This window comes from Hemitrygon akajei, chromosome 13 (assembly GCF_048418815.1).
Source record: "Hemitrygon akajei chromosome 13, sHemAka1.3, whole genome shotgun sequence".
In the NCBI taxonomy this organism is placed as follows: domain Eukaryota; kingdom Metazoa; phylum Chordata; class Chondrichthyes; order Myliobatiformes; family Dasyatidae; genus Hemitrygon; species Hemitrygon akajei.
Window position 1 is genome coordinate 64,796,085 of NC_133136.1, and position 16,821 is coordinate 64,812,905.

At 37.5% G+C, this 16,821-nt stretch overlaps 1 protein-coding gene across 3 annotated transcripts in view; it reads right to left on the reverse strand.

Moving 5' to 3' along the window:
- The window catches only part of wdr19 (WD repeat domain 19), a 112,484-nt gene that overhangs the window by 14,078 nt on the left and 81,585 nt on the right, over nucleotides 1-16,821 (reverse strand). For all 3 annotated transcript variants that reach the window (XM_073064825.1, XM_073064824.1, XM_073064826.1), the window contains 8 exons: nucleotides 15,503-15,585; nucleotides 11,342-11,425; nucleotides 9,772-9,918; nucleotides 5,535-5,659; nucleotides 4,527-4,636; nucleotides 3,606-3,674; nucleotides 1,054-1,131; nucleotides 207-303 (listed from right to left, as the gene is read on the reverse strand). In XM_073064825.1, coding sequence (XP_072920926.1) covers nucleotides 207-303; nucleotides 1,054-1,131; nucleotides 3,606-3,674; nucleotides 4,527-4,636; nucleotides 5,535-5,659; nucleotides 9,772-9,918; nucleotides 11,342-11,425; nucleotides 15,503-15,585 — 793 coding nt within the window. The remainder of the gene's footprint in view (nucleotides 1-206; nucleotides 304-1,053; nucleotides 1,132-3,605; nucleotides 3,675-4,526; nucleotides 4,637-5,534; nucleotides 5,660-9,771; nucleotides 9,919-11,341; nucleotides 11,426-15,502; nucleotides 15,586-16,821) is intronic.

Here is a 16,821-nt window from a genome sequence, read left to right on the forward strand (position 1 = left end):
TTTCTCTTTGCATTCATAAACTTAAGACTTGTGTTGTTTACTTTTGAGGCTACTGCAGAATAACAATGCATTTAGCAGCTGTGTTAATTGTAGAATATTATTCTTAGATCAGTTTTTGCAGATGATATCCTTAAAAAAAAAAGTTCCTCCTAAAAGTTTAAAATAGAAGGAGCTTTTCTTAATAGTTCTTCTACAGCTTATCATACCTGCACATTGTTCTTCTCTGGCAATGATTATTGCTGTTCTGGCTGCCTCCTGATAGTGCTTTAATGCCATATACAGGCGGAAAAGATACTTTGCATCCTGCATTAGGAGAGTTGGACGTGGAGGGGGTAACAAAAAGAGCAGTAAAATGCATTTATTCCTTTTTAATTTTTTTTTTAGCAATAACTGCATATAATATTTCTATAAAACCCATTTTTGATGCTGGTTTGATTTTTGGCTTATTGATGCAGTTCTATGAAAATGCTACACATGCATTCAGTTGAAAACATGCATCTTACAATCTCTTTGCCTTAAACCTGATATTGATGAATAAAGTACAAGACTTGTTTTGCCTATTACTCCTTTGTTTAAAATCTGACAAGAATACAGAACTTGGCTTTGACTTGATCAGAATGCCGAGTCAGAACTACCACATAGCTTATGAAAGTAACTAATTTTTATACATTACTTATATTTTGACAATTTTTTTCCATAGAAAACAAAGTACTCAATGTTGCAATTTGAAATGCAGAAGTGAATACAAAATAATGATTTTACTTGGACCATTATCTGTTTAAAGATTAATCCAATCACTTAATTAAATGAACTATACTTTTTAAGGATAATAGGGAGAAAAATATGGCTTTGTTGCTTGAATGCAATTTTTCTACTTATCAATGTAAATGCCATTGCAACAATGTAGTGGATACAATATAAAAGCAGTGTCATGGCTTGAAAAAATTCAACACAATGTACTGTATTTCTCAAATACATAAATGAATTTGCATTAGATAAAAATATAGCATGCAAATTAAATAGCTACCACTATAATAGAGAATCAAGAGTTACCTTTGGCATTCCGTCACTTTCGCCCATTAAATAATCTATCAGTTGATTAGTTAGAACTTCATCCTTGGCTTGTCCAACCTTTAAACATCAAATAAACTTTGAAAATTTGAAAATAGCTTTTTACCTTTACAGCAGTAGAGATTTTAAAAGATTAGCTTTATTTGCCATGTACATTGAAACGTAGTGAAATGTCATTTGTGTCAATGACCAACACAGGGCAAGGATGTGCTGGAGACAGTCCACAAGTGTCACCATGACACTAACATGACATGCCCACAACTTACTTAACCCTAACCCTAACCTGTATGTCTTTGAATGTGGGAGGAAACCCATTACAGACAGCAGAGGGATTTGGCTTTTTGGGGTATGCAGTACTCAGATGCTCCCTTTACAAGCAGAGAGAATAAATAAAAAGTATATATCCAATATGCAGAATTGTTTAGTTTTTTTGGGAGAAGTTTTTGTTTTGTAGCGAATTCCATCTGATTATTATAAGAAGTGAATTACCGCAGAACGAAATGTCATTGTCAACAAAGTACTCTCACATAATGGGTAGGGAACAGATCAGTAGTTGTGGCCAGAATCAACTCCTGCCCAAGCAAGGACCTGGATCCGCTGCAATTCGTCTATGCCACAATAGGTCTACAGTGGATGCAAGCTCACCGGCTCACCACTTATCCTTGGACCACCTGACACAGTTAGGCTCCTGTTTATTAATTACAGCTTGTTCAACACCGTCATACTTTAAGTATGAAACAACAAACTCCAAAACTGGGCCTCTGTACCTCCCTCTGAAACTGGATCCTTGACTTTCTCATCAGGAGACCAGAGTCAATGTGTAATGGAAATAACATCTCCTCCTCGCTGACAATCAACATTGAAAGGTGACTGCTTTATTCTCTCTACACCCACAGCCATGTGGCTAAGCACAGCCCAAATATCATCTATAAATCTGCTGATGACAATTACTGTTGGCAGAATTTCAGATGGTGATGACGAGGGGTACAGAAGTGAGATAGGTCAGCTGGTTGAGTGGTGTCGTAACAGCAACCTTGCACTCAATATCAGTAAAACCACAGATTTGGTTGTGGACTTCAGGAAGGGGAAGGGATCAGCAGTGGAAAGGGTAAGCAGTTTCAAGTTCTTGGGTATCAGTATCTCTGAAGATCTATCATGGGCCCCACATATTGATGCAACTACAAAGAAGATAAGATAATAATAAACAAAGTACACTGCAGATGCTGGGGTCAAATCAACACATACAACAAGCTGGAGGAACTCAGCAGGTCGGGCAGCATCCGTGGAAACGAGCAGTCAACATTTCGGCCCGAGACATTGACTGCTCGTTTCCACGGATGCTGCCCGAGCTGCTGAGTTCCTCCAGCTTATTGTACGTAAAGAAGATATGATAGTGGCTATATTTCATCAGAAGTTTGAGGAGACTTGGTGTGACACCAAAGACTCACAAATTTCTACAAACAGTTGCATCACCATATGGTATGGAGGGGCAACTGCGCAGGATCGGAAAAAGCTGCAGAAAGTTGCAACCTCAGCCACCTCCATCATGGGCACTTGCCTCCCCGATCTTCAAAAGGCAATGCTTTAAAAAGGTGGCATCCATCTTTAAGGTCCCCTATTACCCAGGCCATGCCCTCTTATTACCATCAAGGAGAAGGCACAGGAGCCTTAAGACACACACACTCAATGCTTTAGGAACAGCTTCCTCCCCTCTATGAGATTTCTGAATGGACAATCAACCCTTGGACAGTATCCCAATATTTCTTTTTGCTCTCTTTCAACACTACTTACTCTAATTTTAAATTTCATAAAATATTTCTTAATGTATTTATAGTTTTTAAAATTATGTATTTTAATTTTAAAATTTGATGACCTATGCCAGTGATATTAAACCTGATTCTGATTCTGTAGAGTGTTTCCTCAGATTATCCAATGTCTGCCATGTTATATACTGACTCACAAACAGCTGCACAGCCCTAAGAATCATTTAGAAGGGTGTTAATTTTTGCAGAGTCAGAAATTTTTTCATATAACTGCATTACTGTAGCATTCAAAACCGTCATAAAAATGCTTGTTCTCTGATAAAATTATAATCATTTAGAACAGCTGGAATGTCTGCCCTTTTCAAGTTAGGAGCAGCAAATTCAATGAGGATAGACATCAGTACCTTGCAGACTGCAGAAAGAGTTTGTCAAAGAACTGATGCAGCATTTCAAGTTCCAAAGATTAGGAAAGAGACAATGAATAAATAGGAATTGCAACTTCCCAATAAGGAAGTCTCATTAATTTCAGGTTTAAGTTCTAGAACATCATGATCCATAAAGGTGAACATACTGTAGATTTCTCCATACTTCCTTGAACACTTCACTCCGCATTGGTGGGGAAAGGAAATATGAAGACATTTCACACCATTATTCCAGTTGCTACATCTTTTCCCCTTCTAATTTAGTTGTAAAATTGCTGTGTTCCTTTACAATGTCAAGCAACAACCTTTGATTTACCTCTTGCTACAAAATACAATTAATAGCTCTTACTGCTTCAATAGCCATCTCAATGGCTTGGCCATCTTCACACACTGGACATTTCAACAAGTGTTTCAATGCCTATTGAATAAAATTTAATAGAATAAAATCAGACATTTAAAGTAATTTAATCCTTTAAATACTGGAGTAAAACATTTTGAATGGCACTTTTAATGTACTAACATAAGCTTCAGGGAAAGAATTCTCAGGTAGTTACACTTTTTTTATTTCATTAACTCTTAGGTGGCATCATCTTTCACATCACAGATTCAAATGAATGAAGCACCACCTCCCCTTTACAAATTAATGCGCCAACTCTCAAGCTTTCTAGAATCACACTGATTTGGGTGTTCAGATTTTAACACAACTGAGGCATGCTGATCTGATCTGCATTTATTTCCCGTATTCTTGAACACTGAAATATTTGTCATTCATCCTTCAGTGGTTTGGAATGATTTTCAATTGCACAGATTGAGATTTGTACTTTATTAATTTAATTAGAATCCCGCATTCAAGGCTGTTTTTCTAATGATAAAGTTGTTCATTACAGTTAGAGGGCTTTTTGCCCACTTTGTTCATGCCCATATTTTTGCCATCTTTGCAAATCCTGTTGTCCACATTAGGGCTGTATTGTCCTATGCCTCACCTATTCATCTGCCTTTCTAAATCTCTTAAATGTAGTGATTGTATCTGATTCCACTATCCTGGCAAGAAGTTCCCCTCAAATCCTCCTTTAAATATCCTGCCTGTAAACTTCAACCAGTGCCCTTTTGATCTTGTTAAAAAGACTCCATCCATCTATCCTATCTATGCTTTTCTTATAATTTTTTAATATATCTTTTTATCTGATTTCCCCTCTCTTACCCATTTTGGTAATAGCCATCTCAAATCTGCTCTATGAAGAGAAAGCAGAACAAATTTTTGTGTACTTACTCGTGCATACTGGCCACAAAGCATGAAGAATTTTCCAGCAAGGAATTGTTTCTTTTCACCTTCAAAATACAATGCAATACTCTGATAGTCTTCATTACTGGCATCAGGACCTACAGGAGAGGATATATAACATTACACATTGGAATTGAACAAACAATGTAACCTCCTGAACTGAAGTAAATTCTTTCAGTTTAAAAATAATTACAACTTTCAAGAAAAAGAAAACTATTTGGCTAAAATGGTGCATGCCTACACTGCATGGATCAGATTAGCCTTGGGAACGACTTCAGCCAAGGTGAGGAGAGAGGCACTGAAACCAGAGTCAGGTTCTCTGCAATAAGAATTCTTGCTGCAGGAGAAAAGTTGGATGAAACTACTAAGCATTAGTACAAGCATTCCTTGAAACAAATCAATAACCCACAGGTAAAGGTTGTGATAAAACTGGAGGATAATCAGCTGGTAGAAAACCAAAAGATGGAGAAAATAAAAAGAGGGAAAAAAATCTTTGTTATAGTATAAAGTATCATTTAGTGTGTTCATGTATAGTTAATCTGTGCCGCAGACCAGTTAGTATTGGGTAAGCATTCAGATCTGCAGCCCTACATTGTTTTGAAATACAATTTATCCAGTAAAATACCAATCCTTAAGCTTATCAATGCTATTAAATAAGTCGATTGAAAATAAATGTGAAAGGAACTTGAATAGCTTTCAGTAGATGTGTGTAAATGAACAACATCTAGCAAAATTTAAGAGTTTGATTCAAATGCAGTCAGGACAAGATACAAAGGTAAAATACTGTGAAGACTGGACATCTGAAATTAAAAACAAAGTCAGCTTGGTAGGTCTGCGAGTATATGTGAAAAAAGAATATTCCAACATATCAGAATCAAACAGCACAGAAACAGGCCCTGGGCACACCTTGTTGATGCCAACCATCAAGTACCTACAGGATCCATACAATTCCCATTGCCAGCAGTTGGTACAGCTTTCTCCCAAATATAGTCTTACCAATGATGTCTGCATAAACTTCCATTTGATTATGTTGCTGTGCAAGGCGAAAGGCTTCATCATTACATTTAGACATCACCAGGAACTGGATGGCAGAGCCATAGTCACCAAGATGTAGGAAGAACCTAAAACAAAAGTTCAAAGTAAATTTATTATCAAAGTACATATATGTCACCATATGCAACTCAGATTCATATTCTTGCGGGCATACTCAATTAATCCATAATTGAATAAATGAAAGACCGCACCAACTTAAGCATTCAACCAGTGTGCAAAAGTCAACAAACTGTGCAAATACAAAGAGAGAAAAAAATAAATAAGTAATAAGTATTGAGAACATAAGATGAGTCCTTGAAAGTGAGTCCATAGGTTGTGGGAACATTTCAATGATGAGGCAAGTGAAGTTTGAATGAAGTTATCCCCTTTGGTTCAAGAGCCTGATGGTTGAGGAGTAATAGCTGTTCCTGAACCCTGATGGTGTGAGTCCTGAGGCTCCTGTACCTTCTTTCTGATGGCAGAAGTGAGAAGAAAACATGTCCTGGATGGTGAGAGTCCCTGATGATGGATGCTGCTTTCCTGTGACAGTGCTCCATGTAGATGTGCTCAATGGTGGGGAGAGTTTTATCCGTGATAGGCTAAGCTGTATCCACTACTTTTTGTAGAATTTTCCATTCAAGGGCATTAGTGTTTTCATACCAGGCTGTGATGCAGCCAGTCAATATACTCTCCACAACATATCTATAGAAGCTTGTAAAGTTTTAGATGTCGTGCTGAATCTCTGCAAACTCCTAAGAAAGTAGAATCACTGCCGAGCTTTCTTTATAATTGCACTTATGTGCTGGGTCCAGGACCGGTCGTCCAAAATTATGACACTGAGGTATTTAAAGTTGTTAACCCTCTCCACCTCTGAACTTCCGATGACATCTGGCTCATGGATCTCCAGCTTCCTCCTTCTGAAGTGAATAATTAGCTCTTTGGTCTTGCTGACATTGAATAAGTAAAAAAAAAGATCTAGTGCTTGAGTAAGTTGTTGTGTCACCACTCAGCCGGATTTTCAGTCTCCCTCCTATATGCTGTTGGAGATTGTGGAGGAGATGTTGTTGCCAATCTGAAATGACTGGGGCCTGCAAGTGAGGAAATCAAGGAGCCAATTGCACAAAGAGATGTTGACACCAAGATCTTGAAAATTCTCTTTATAAGAACCAGTGCCTTGTGTATAACACTAATGAACAAGCTATTTTTAAACAAGCTTAATGAAAAAAGGAATACTGTTCAGTTTTGAAATGGTTAAAGAGAAACACTTATTAGAAAAACAAGACTTTTATCGGTATTTACAGATGCAACAGTATGCTAATAGGATGGTTAAAAATGTAACCAAGGAAAGTACATGTTTGATAGAGCTATTTAGAAAAGCATATAATTCAGATAATGGTAGTAGAATCATTTCAAGCGTGTATAAGGGTTTGTCAAATCTTAAAACACATTCAACTTCATACATTAAAACAAAATGGGAGAAGGAAGGAGGGATAATTATATCTGAGGAAAAATGGACAACAATATGGAGGTATCAATGGAAGTGTACCAGTTCACAGAAATGGAGGGAGTTCGGATGGAAAAACTTGATATTTTATTACACCCTCTCAGAAATTCCATTATGACAGTAACTTCCCTGTTTGCCGGAGAAATCGTGGAAATCAAAATGCAAACCATTATCATAAGTTTCTGGGAATGCCCTGTTATCAAAGACTATTGGAGTGGGATACACAATGCCCTACAAGACATCTTTAAATGTGAAATACCCTTAGAAAGCAAGACCATATATTTTGGGTATATACCACAAGAATGGTTGAAAAGAGATAAATATTTATTGAATATACTGCTGGCGGCTTGTAAAAAGACTTTTACCAGGAGATGGTTATTACAGGAGAGCCCAACTTTAAATGCATGGATGGAAATTACAATGGACATTTACAAAATGGAGAAGATAACAGCATCTGTTAATCATAAGTTGGAACAATTTGATTCATACTGGGAAAAATGGTTTAACTACATATCACCTCATAGGCCAAATCAATGAATATGTTGGAAAAAAAAAGGACCACTCCTTACTTGTACATAGTTTTCTCCTTTTGTTTGTTCTTTCTTTCCTCTCTTTTCTATAAGTGTATACCTCAGATAAATATGTGGAAATTTGTGGCAAATATGACTATATGATATATATGTCCAATATCGGAAATAAATCTTATGGAAATGTTTGTTTTGTGATGAACCTCAATAAAAAATAAATTACAAAAAATTTTTAAGATCAAAGTTCTAAAGTCAATACAGTACAATTGGTTAACAATTGAAAGAGTAATCAGAAATAGATTAATTAGTATTTACATTATATCACTTGCATTCTGAGAATGTTCCCATTAAATAAACTTAAGAATTAATTGATCGATTTTGCATAGGTTGATGCAACGAAGAATCTGGACAAAGAAATATGGAAAATTTGTGCAATGCTTTGATATTTTTTTAATATAGTTGACTAGGGAGGTGGACACAGTCTTGTCAAACCTTCTGACTTAAAGGATGGCATTTCTGACCATACAATACAAATGTACTTTTATTTCATCAAGTTGTTGAGACTGGATGGCCAAGCTTAGCAATACTGCTAGAGTCCACGTCCTCAAAGACCTTATTGTTTCTAAAGAAACAAAGTGATTTTGTATGCAGTGACTACACTTCAATTTTATTTTATCTCTATCAGGTCACACTAGTCCTAAATTTGTACATACAGTGGCATGCAAAAGTTTGGGCACCCCAGTCAAAATTTCTGTTTCTGTGAATAGCTAAGTGAGTAAAAGATGACCTGATTTCCAAAAGGCATAAAGTTAAAGATGATACATTTCTTTAATATTTTAAGCAAGATTACTTTTTTATTTCCATCTTTTATAGTTTCAAAATAACAAAAAAGGAAAAGAGCCCGAAGCAAAAGTTTGGGGACCCTGCATGGTCAGTATTTAGTAACACCCCCTTTGGCAAGTATCACCGCTTGTAAACGCTTTCTGTAGCCAGCTTTCAATTCTTGTTTGGGGGATTTTTGCCCATTCTTCCTTGTAAAAGGCTTCTAGTTCTGTGAGATTCTTGAGCCATCTTGCATGCACTGCTCTTTTGAGGTCTATCCACAGATTTTTCAATGATGTTTAGGTTGGGGGACTGTGAGGGCCATGGCAAAACCTTCAGCTTGTGCCTCTTGAGGTAGTCCATTGGGGATTTTGAGGTGTGTTTAGGATCATTATCCTGTTGTAGAAGCCATCCTTTTTTCATCTTCAGCTTTTTTTTTTAAATAGACGGTGTGATGTTTGCTTCCTGAATTTGCTGGTATTTCATTGAATTCATTCTTCCCTCTACCAGTGAAATGTTCCCTGTGCCACTGGCTGCAACACAAGTCCAAAGCATGATCGATCCACCCCCGTGCTTAACAGTTGGAGAGGTATTCTTTTCATGAAATTCTGCACCCTTTTTTCTCCAAACATACCTTTGCTCACTGTGGCCAAAAAGTTCTATTTTAATTTCAGTCCACAGGACTTGTTTCCAAAATGCATCAGGCTTGTTTAGATGTTCCTTTGCAAACTTCTGAACTGAATTTTGTGGTGAGGATGCAGTAAAGGTTTTCTTCTGACGACTCTTCCATGAAGGTCATATTTGTGCAGGTGTTGACGCACAGTAGAACAGTGCACCACCACTCCAGAGCCTGCTAAATCTTCCTGAAGGTCTTTTGCAGTCAAACGGGGGTTTTGATTTGCCTTTCTAGCAATCCTACAAGCAGTTCTCTCAGAAAGTTTTCTTGGTCTTCCAGACCTCAACTTGACCTCCACCATTCCTGTTAACTGTCATTTCTTAATTACATTACGAACTGAGGAAATGGCTACCTGTGAACAAGCCATAGCCCTAACAAGCTAATTAAGCTCTGAGACCTTGGTAAAAGTTATCTGAGAGCTCAAATCTCTTGAGGTGCCCAAACTTTTGCATGGTGCTCCTTTTGTTTTTTTTCACTCTAAAATTGTACAAAACAAAAATTACACTAATCTTGCTTAAAACGTTGAAAAGTATGTTTCATCTTTAACTTTATGACCTTTGGAGATCAGTTCATCTTCTACTCACTTAACTATTCACAGTAACAGAAATTTTGACCGGGGTGCCCAAACATTTAAATGTAGGTAAATTTAGTTAATTAAATCAGATGCCATACCTAGCTACCATTTTGGCTCCGTCAATTGACTGGGTTTCACGGATGATACGAACAGCTTCTTCTGGATTGCTGAGATGATCCAACTGAATTCGAATTACATTGTCCCAGTCTTTGGCATTTTCATAAGCTGTTGCAGCTTCTTTATATCTAAAAGTGCACAAGAATGCCGTTCAATTAAAATTCCCAAACTACGACATAGTCTTAGCAGTGAAGAGTAGATATTAAAATACCTAACACTAGTTCTATACAATAATTATCATTCCCATGATATCAAAAAATAGACAAGAGAGTTTACAGTGCAAACTTTTTGAATTGTGGTGAAAGAAGGCGGGGAGGGGTAGGAAGGAAGCCAAATCCAGAGTATGGATACCGATACTAAGTATGGCTACTCCAGTCCTAAAGATGGGTCTCTACCTGAAACATCAACTGTTTATTCATTTCCATGGATGCAGCCTGACCCGCTGAGTTCCTCCAACATTTTGTGTGTGTTGCTTTAGATTTCAAGCATCTGCAGAATTTCTTCTGCTGATGGATACTGTTGTTCTCTCTTTAACCCAGAGGGCTTCCTGCAACTGGGGACACATGACCTAGAAAACTTGCTGAAATAGAGGCACACTATTCCCTGAAGGTTTCAACAACCAACCCATAATTGTTTAGTAGCTCAATTCCCGCCCAGCCCATTCTGAATCTGCAGTTGGATAAGTTTGAAATGGCTTGGGAGTATTTTTGAAATATGATCTTACCACCTGCTGGAAAGTACTAATTTTGAGGTTCAGAATTAAGAATACCATATATCAGAATGAAATAAGTGGTAATATAATTACACTGCTTGGCTACAGTCATAATGTAGTGTAATTGAGTACAAACTAAATATTTAAATAGTATTTCTAACTTTGTTCATGAAATGGTGGAACGACCTGAATATCAGCAGATTATTCCATTAATTCACAGCTCACATTAAAATTTAATCAGCAGTATAATTTGGCTATGTTAAATTAGCATTATTAAATCATTTGAACAGTACTTTATATTAAAATGTAAATTGCTCATTAGGACATTTATCAGTCAATTGTATTAAGAAAGTAGTTTTAAGAAACTTGACTAAGAAAGCGAAGAGGTGATTAGAAATCATAGAAATCTATGCCACAGAGGAGGCTGCAGAGCCCATTGTCTACATGCTAAGTAATGTGCTGAAACTGACAGAGGGATTTGATGTTAAATGCAACAATAATGTCTTTTCCAGCTGCAAAATTTTGGCATTGCACACAACAGGAAACATATTTATTTTGGACAAGGCTATTTACCAGTTAAACTGTAAGAACACTTAAAATATGGAACTTCACTTCCTCGAAAGGCAATAACTACTAATATATTTTTTGTTAGTCAGTGGTATTAAGGAATAGGAAGAAAAGACAAACAAACTGAGATGAACCTTTATTATAATTTACCCAAATATATGAACTTCAAAATTTATGTTCTTTCAAAATTCATACTAACATTTATTATCAGAGTACATGCATCTCACTGCATGTTACCATTACAGTTCTATTTCAGTTGCACATGACAGTACCTGCCATCAGCTTCTTTAGCTTTTGCATACTGCAAGTGTATCTTAGGAGATGTTACATGAGGGAGAAGTTCACCAACTTTTGCCCTGCATTTACAAAAAAAATCAAAATGTCTCACTGAAGTTACACGGTCAATAGTGAAATAATGTAATAGATTTTAAAGAAGTGATTGTATTTAGTCTGCAAACTGCAGTCTATTTCAGGGACCAATAAATAAGTCCAGCCCATCCATATTGTGTGTATCTCTCCTCTGCAGCTGATTGTGTCCCAACTCCTACAAGCATTCACCTAAATAGCTAATGCCCTTTTCAACTAAGCTCCAACCCTTCCTAACTTTCCAATCCCCCACAGTGTGCATCTCTGTCTACTTGCAGAGTTCCTCTACCAACTGTAGAGGAGTGTAGTAGTGATAGGAGATTCCATAGTTAGAGGAATAGAAAGCAGATTCTATGGATGTGAAAGAGACATCTAAATGGTATGTTGCTTTCCAGGTACCAGGGTCAGGGATGTCTTGGACTGGGTCCACAGGATTCTAAAGGGTGAAGGTGAACAGCTGGATGTTGTGGTATATATTGGTACCAATGAAATAGGTAGCAAAAGGAGGAGGTCCTGAAGAGAGAATATATAGGGAGTGAGGCAGAAAGCTGAAAAACAGGATCTCCAGGGTAGTAATCTCTGGATTGCTGCCTGAGTAGGTAAGAAAAGGATGATATGGCAAATGAATGCATGGCTGAAGAATTGGTGCAGGGAGTAAGGTTTCCGATTTCTGGATTATTAAGGTCTCTTCTGGGGAATGTAGGACCTGTATAAAAAGGACAGGTTGCACCCAAACATGAGGTGGACCAATATCCTACTGGGCAGGTTTGCTGGAGCTGTGGGGGTCAGTTTAATCTAATTTGGCAGGGGGATGGGACCCAGAATAATAGGGTGAAGGATAGGGCAGTTGGTATACACTAGATGCAGTGTGTAGTGAGATTGTGAGGAAGGACAGGCAGTTGATAGTGCAAAATTGCAGTCAGTGGGATGCATTAAAGTGTAACATGGGGTCAAAATCACAAAGGGTGATGAATACAGGACTGAATGCACACAGTATAGGGAATAAGGTAGGTGATATTGTAGCACAATTAGAGATTGGCAGGTATAATGTTGTGGGCATCTCTGAGTTGTGGCTGAAAGATAATCATACTTGGGAGATTAACATCCAAAATACACATTGTATCGAAAGGAAAGGCAGGTATGCAGAGAGGATGGGATGGTAAAAAATCAAATCAAATCCTTAGAAAGAGGTGACATAGGATTGGAAGATTAAAATCCTTGTGAGTAGAGTTAAGCAACTGTTAGAGTAAAAAGATCCTGATGGGAGTTGTACAAAAGCCTCTGAACGGTAGTCAGGATGTGGGCTACAAATTACAATAGAAGATAGAAAAAGCATGTGAAAAGAGCAATGTTACAATAATCATTAGAAATTTCAATATGCCGACAGATTGGGAAAATCAGGTTGGTGCTGACTTCCACGGGAAGTTGTAGGATGCCTACAAGATGGCATTCTAGAGCAGTTTGTAGTTGAGCTCACTAGGGGAACAGCAATTCAGAATTGCGTGTTATGTAACAACCCAGATTTGATTAGGAAGCTTAAGGTGAAGGAATCCTTAGGAGGTAGTAATTGTGATATGATAGAATTCACCCTGCAATTCGAGAAGGATAAGATAAAATCAGATGTATCAGTACTACAAGGGAGTAAAGAGAATTAGAGAGGCATGAATAAGGGGCTGGTCAAAGTTGATTGAAAGGGGACACGAGAAGGGATGACAGCAGAAGAGCATTGGCTAATGTTTATGAGGGGAAAATTCAGAAGGTGCAAAAAAGATAGATCCCAAAAATGAGAACTATTCTAAAGGGAGGATCAGGCAACTGTGGCTGACAAGGAAAGTCAAAGACAGCATAAAAGCAAAAGAGAGGGCATGTAATATTCCAATAATTAGTGGGAAGGCAGAGGATTCAGAAGCTTTGAAAAACCAACAGAAGGCAATTAAAAAGCCATATTGAGAGAAAAGACGAAATATGAAGGAATGCTAGCCAGTAATATAAAACAGGATACTATAAGTTTATTCAGATATATAGAGAGTAAAAGAGAGGTGAGAGTGGACATTGAACTGCTGGAAAATAATGCTGGAGAGGTAGTAATGGGGGACAAAGAAATGGCTGACAAACTTAATAAATATTTTGCATCAGCCTTCACTGTGGGAGACACCAGCAGAATGCCAGAAATATGAGTGCGCCATTGCCATTACTAAGGAGAAGGTGTTTGGGAAGCTGAAAAGTCTAAAGTTACCTGGACCAGATGGACTGTACCCAAGGGTTCTGAGAAAGGTAGCTGAAGAGATTTTGGATGAATAAGTAATAATCTTTCAAGAATTACTAAATTCTGGAATGGTTCTGGAGGACTGGAACATTGCAAATGTCACTCCACTCCTTAAGAAGGGAGGGAGGCAGAAGAAAGGAAATTACAGGCTAGTTAGCTTGACTTCAGTGGTTGGAAAGTGGTTGGTCTATTATTAAGGATGAGGTTTCGGTATATTTGGAGGCACATGACAAAATAGGCCAAAGTCAGCATGATTTCCTTAAGGAGAAATCTTACTTGACAAATCTGTTGGAATTCTTTGAGAAAATAACAAGCAGGATAGACAAAGGAGAGTCAGTGGATGTTGTTTACTTGGATCTTCAAAAGGCCTTTCACAAGGTGCCACATATGAGGTTGCTTAACAAGATAATATAAGAACGCATGGAATTACAGGAAAGGTACTAGGAAGGATATAAGATTAGCTGACTGGCAGGAGACAAAGAATGGGAATTAATTTTTCTGGTTTTCTAGTTGGCAGCCGGTGACAAGTAGTGTGCAGCAGGTGTCGCAGTTGGGACCACCTCTTTTCATGTTATGTCAATGATTTGGATGAAGGAATTACTGGCTTTGTGGCCAAATTTTCAGCTGATACGAAGGTAGGTGGAGGGGCAGGTAGTGTTGAGGAAGCTCGGTGTCTGCAGAAAGGCTTAGACAGATTGGGGGAATGGGCAAAAGAGTGGCAGATGGAATATAGTGTAGGGAAGTGCAAGGTGAACTTGCAGGTTGAGTCAGTGGTAAGGTAGGCAAATGCAATGTTAGCATTCATTTTGAGAGACAAAAGTTAGAATGTATTGCTGAGGCATTGGTCAGACTGCACTTGGACTGTCTAAGAACAGATATGCTGGCATTGGAGAGGGTCCAGAGGAGGCTCATGAGAATGGTCCAAGGAATAAAAGGGTTAACAATATGAGGAGTGTTTGATGGTACTGGGCCTGTACTTGCTGGAGTTAGAAGAACGAGGGGAATCTCACTGTCCAATATAGAGGTGCTGAATTTGTGGACACATTGCTACAGACAGCTGTGCAGGGTAGTTCATAGGGTATATTTAAAGCGAAGGTTGATAGGTTCTTGATTAATCAGGGTGTCAAAGATTACAGGGAGAGGGCAGGAGAATGGGGTTGAGATCAGCCATGATGGAATGACGGAGCAGAGTCCACAGGCCAAATGCCCTAATTCTGCTCCTATGTCATGTGGTCTTAAGGTTTTAATGGACTAGAAATAGTTGATAGGTTTAGGGTGAAAGGTGAAATATTTAAGGAGAATCTGAGGGGGAATTTCTTTACTCAGAGGGTGGTGTAGGTGTGAAACAAACTGCTAGCGGAAATGGTAGATGCAGATTCAATTGTAATAATGAGGGAAGTTTGGATAGCTAAGTGAATGAGACTACATGGTCTGAAGGGCCTGTTTCTGTACTGTTGTGCTTTACAACTAAATATTCCCAATACAAAAAAAAACCCTTATTGGAAAAGGGAAGTAAATTCTCTCCCCACATGGTCAGTGACTCAAAATTTTAACCAGTGTTACTTTCCACAGATGACTGTTTGACTAGCTGAGTTTGTCCAGCATTTCATTCTCTTCACCACCACCCACCCACAATTAATTTTTTTTCACAGTAAGAAAAAGACTTAACCAAAAAGTTTGAACACGTGCTAAAAGCTTGCTGAAACAGCTGCAATTTTTATGGTACTTTTGAATTGGTAATCGACCATGCATTTCTTTTAATGTGAAGCATAACATACAGTATGTGTGACCACTTTCTTACCAATTTTTACAACGAATGTAAACAGATGCACCCTTTTCATAGTACTGTCCTTTTTCATATAATTGAGCAGCCTCAGAGAATTGCTGTAAGTAAAACAAAATTACAGTATGGAAATAATCATGTGATGGTTCTTTATTTCTATTCAATTTATATTTCAATTTCATTTAGTTGTGTAATATTAACAGGGAATTTTAGTGGCCACTTTATACTTTTACATGTAAAACAGCTTCTTAAAATAACAGTAACACGCACAAAATGCTGGAGGAACTCAGCAGGCTAGGTAGCATTTATGGAAAAGAGTAATCAGCTGACATTTCAGGCAGTGACACTTCATCAGAACATCAGAGTCTTGATTAAGGGACTCGGCCCAAAATGTTGACTGTTTACTCTTTTCCATAGATGCTGCCTGGCCTGCTGAGTTCCTCCAGCATTTTCTGTGTGTTGCTTAGATTTCCAGCATCTGCAGATTTTCTCATGTTTCTCTTAAAATAACACTCTGTTTATTATTAAATAATAGAACATTTCTCCATAGTGTCCTGTGGTAAACCGGAAAGAACAAAAGTGCTCCAAACTTTCAAAATATTGTTGTCAATTGAAAGAGCTGTTTGGAAACAATTATTTGCAAAATCATTTTTTGAACTTCAATGCAAAGGATAGTTCAACAACATATTTAAAGCAAAAGCACTAATATAAATAATTTATAAAATACAGGCAAAATAACACAAAGGGTGAGATTTTATGAACTTTAGAAGTGCATAATGTGCATGATGTATATTCCTTTCAAATAAACTAATACATGGGATATCTTATTCATAAAATCTATTCCTAAGTGAATAGTCAGTAGCAAAATGTGTGAAGAGTGTCTTAAAGAGAAATAAGCTTTCTGTTCTAAAGTTTGGAAGTTACTTTCATAAAGTAAGGATTTAAACTATTTTTTATTCAAAAGGAAGATCTGAATTTGTGAATGTTATGCCAAGGACATAACTTATTTAATATTTTACAATTTTTTTAGGAAATAAACTTTTATGGCTCATAGATCTACACATCCTGTTACTCAAAAGAATTGCCTTTTTTTAAACCAGTCCTGGGGCTTAGGATAATTTGTTTCCACATAAAATAAATTGTACACCAACATCTTCCATTAACGTGAGTGCCTGTTGTATACATCGCCTAGAGAGAACAATATTTTTTTAGCTCCTCAGAGTCTGGAGAGAGCAATATCAAGGTTTAAGATAATTAAAAACCAGATTGCGCTGTGCAGACTTAGAGCACATGCATATATCTGCTTACAGTCTCACCACACATAGACACATTGTTTT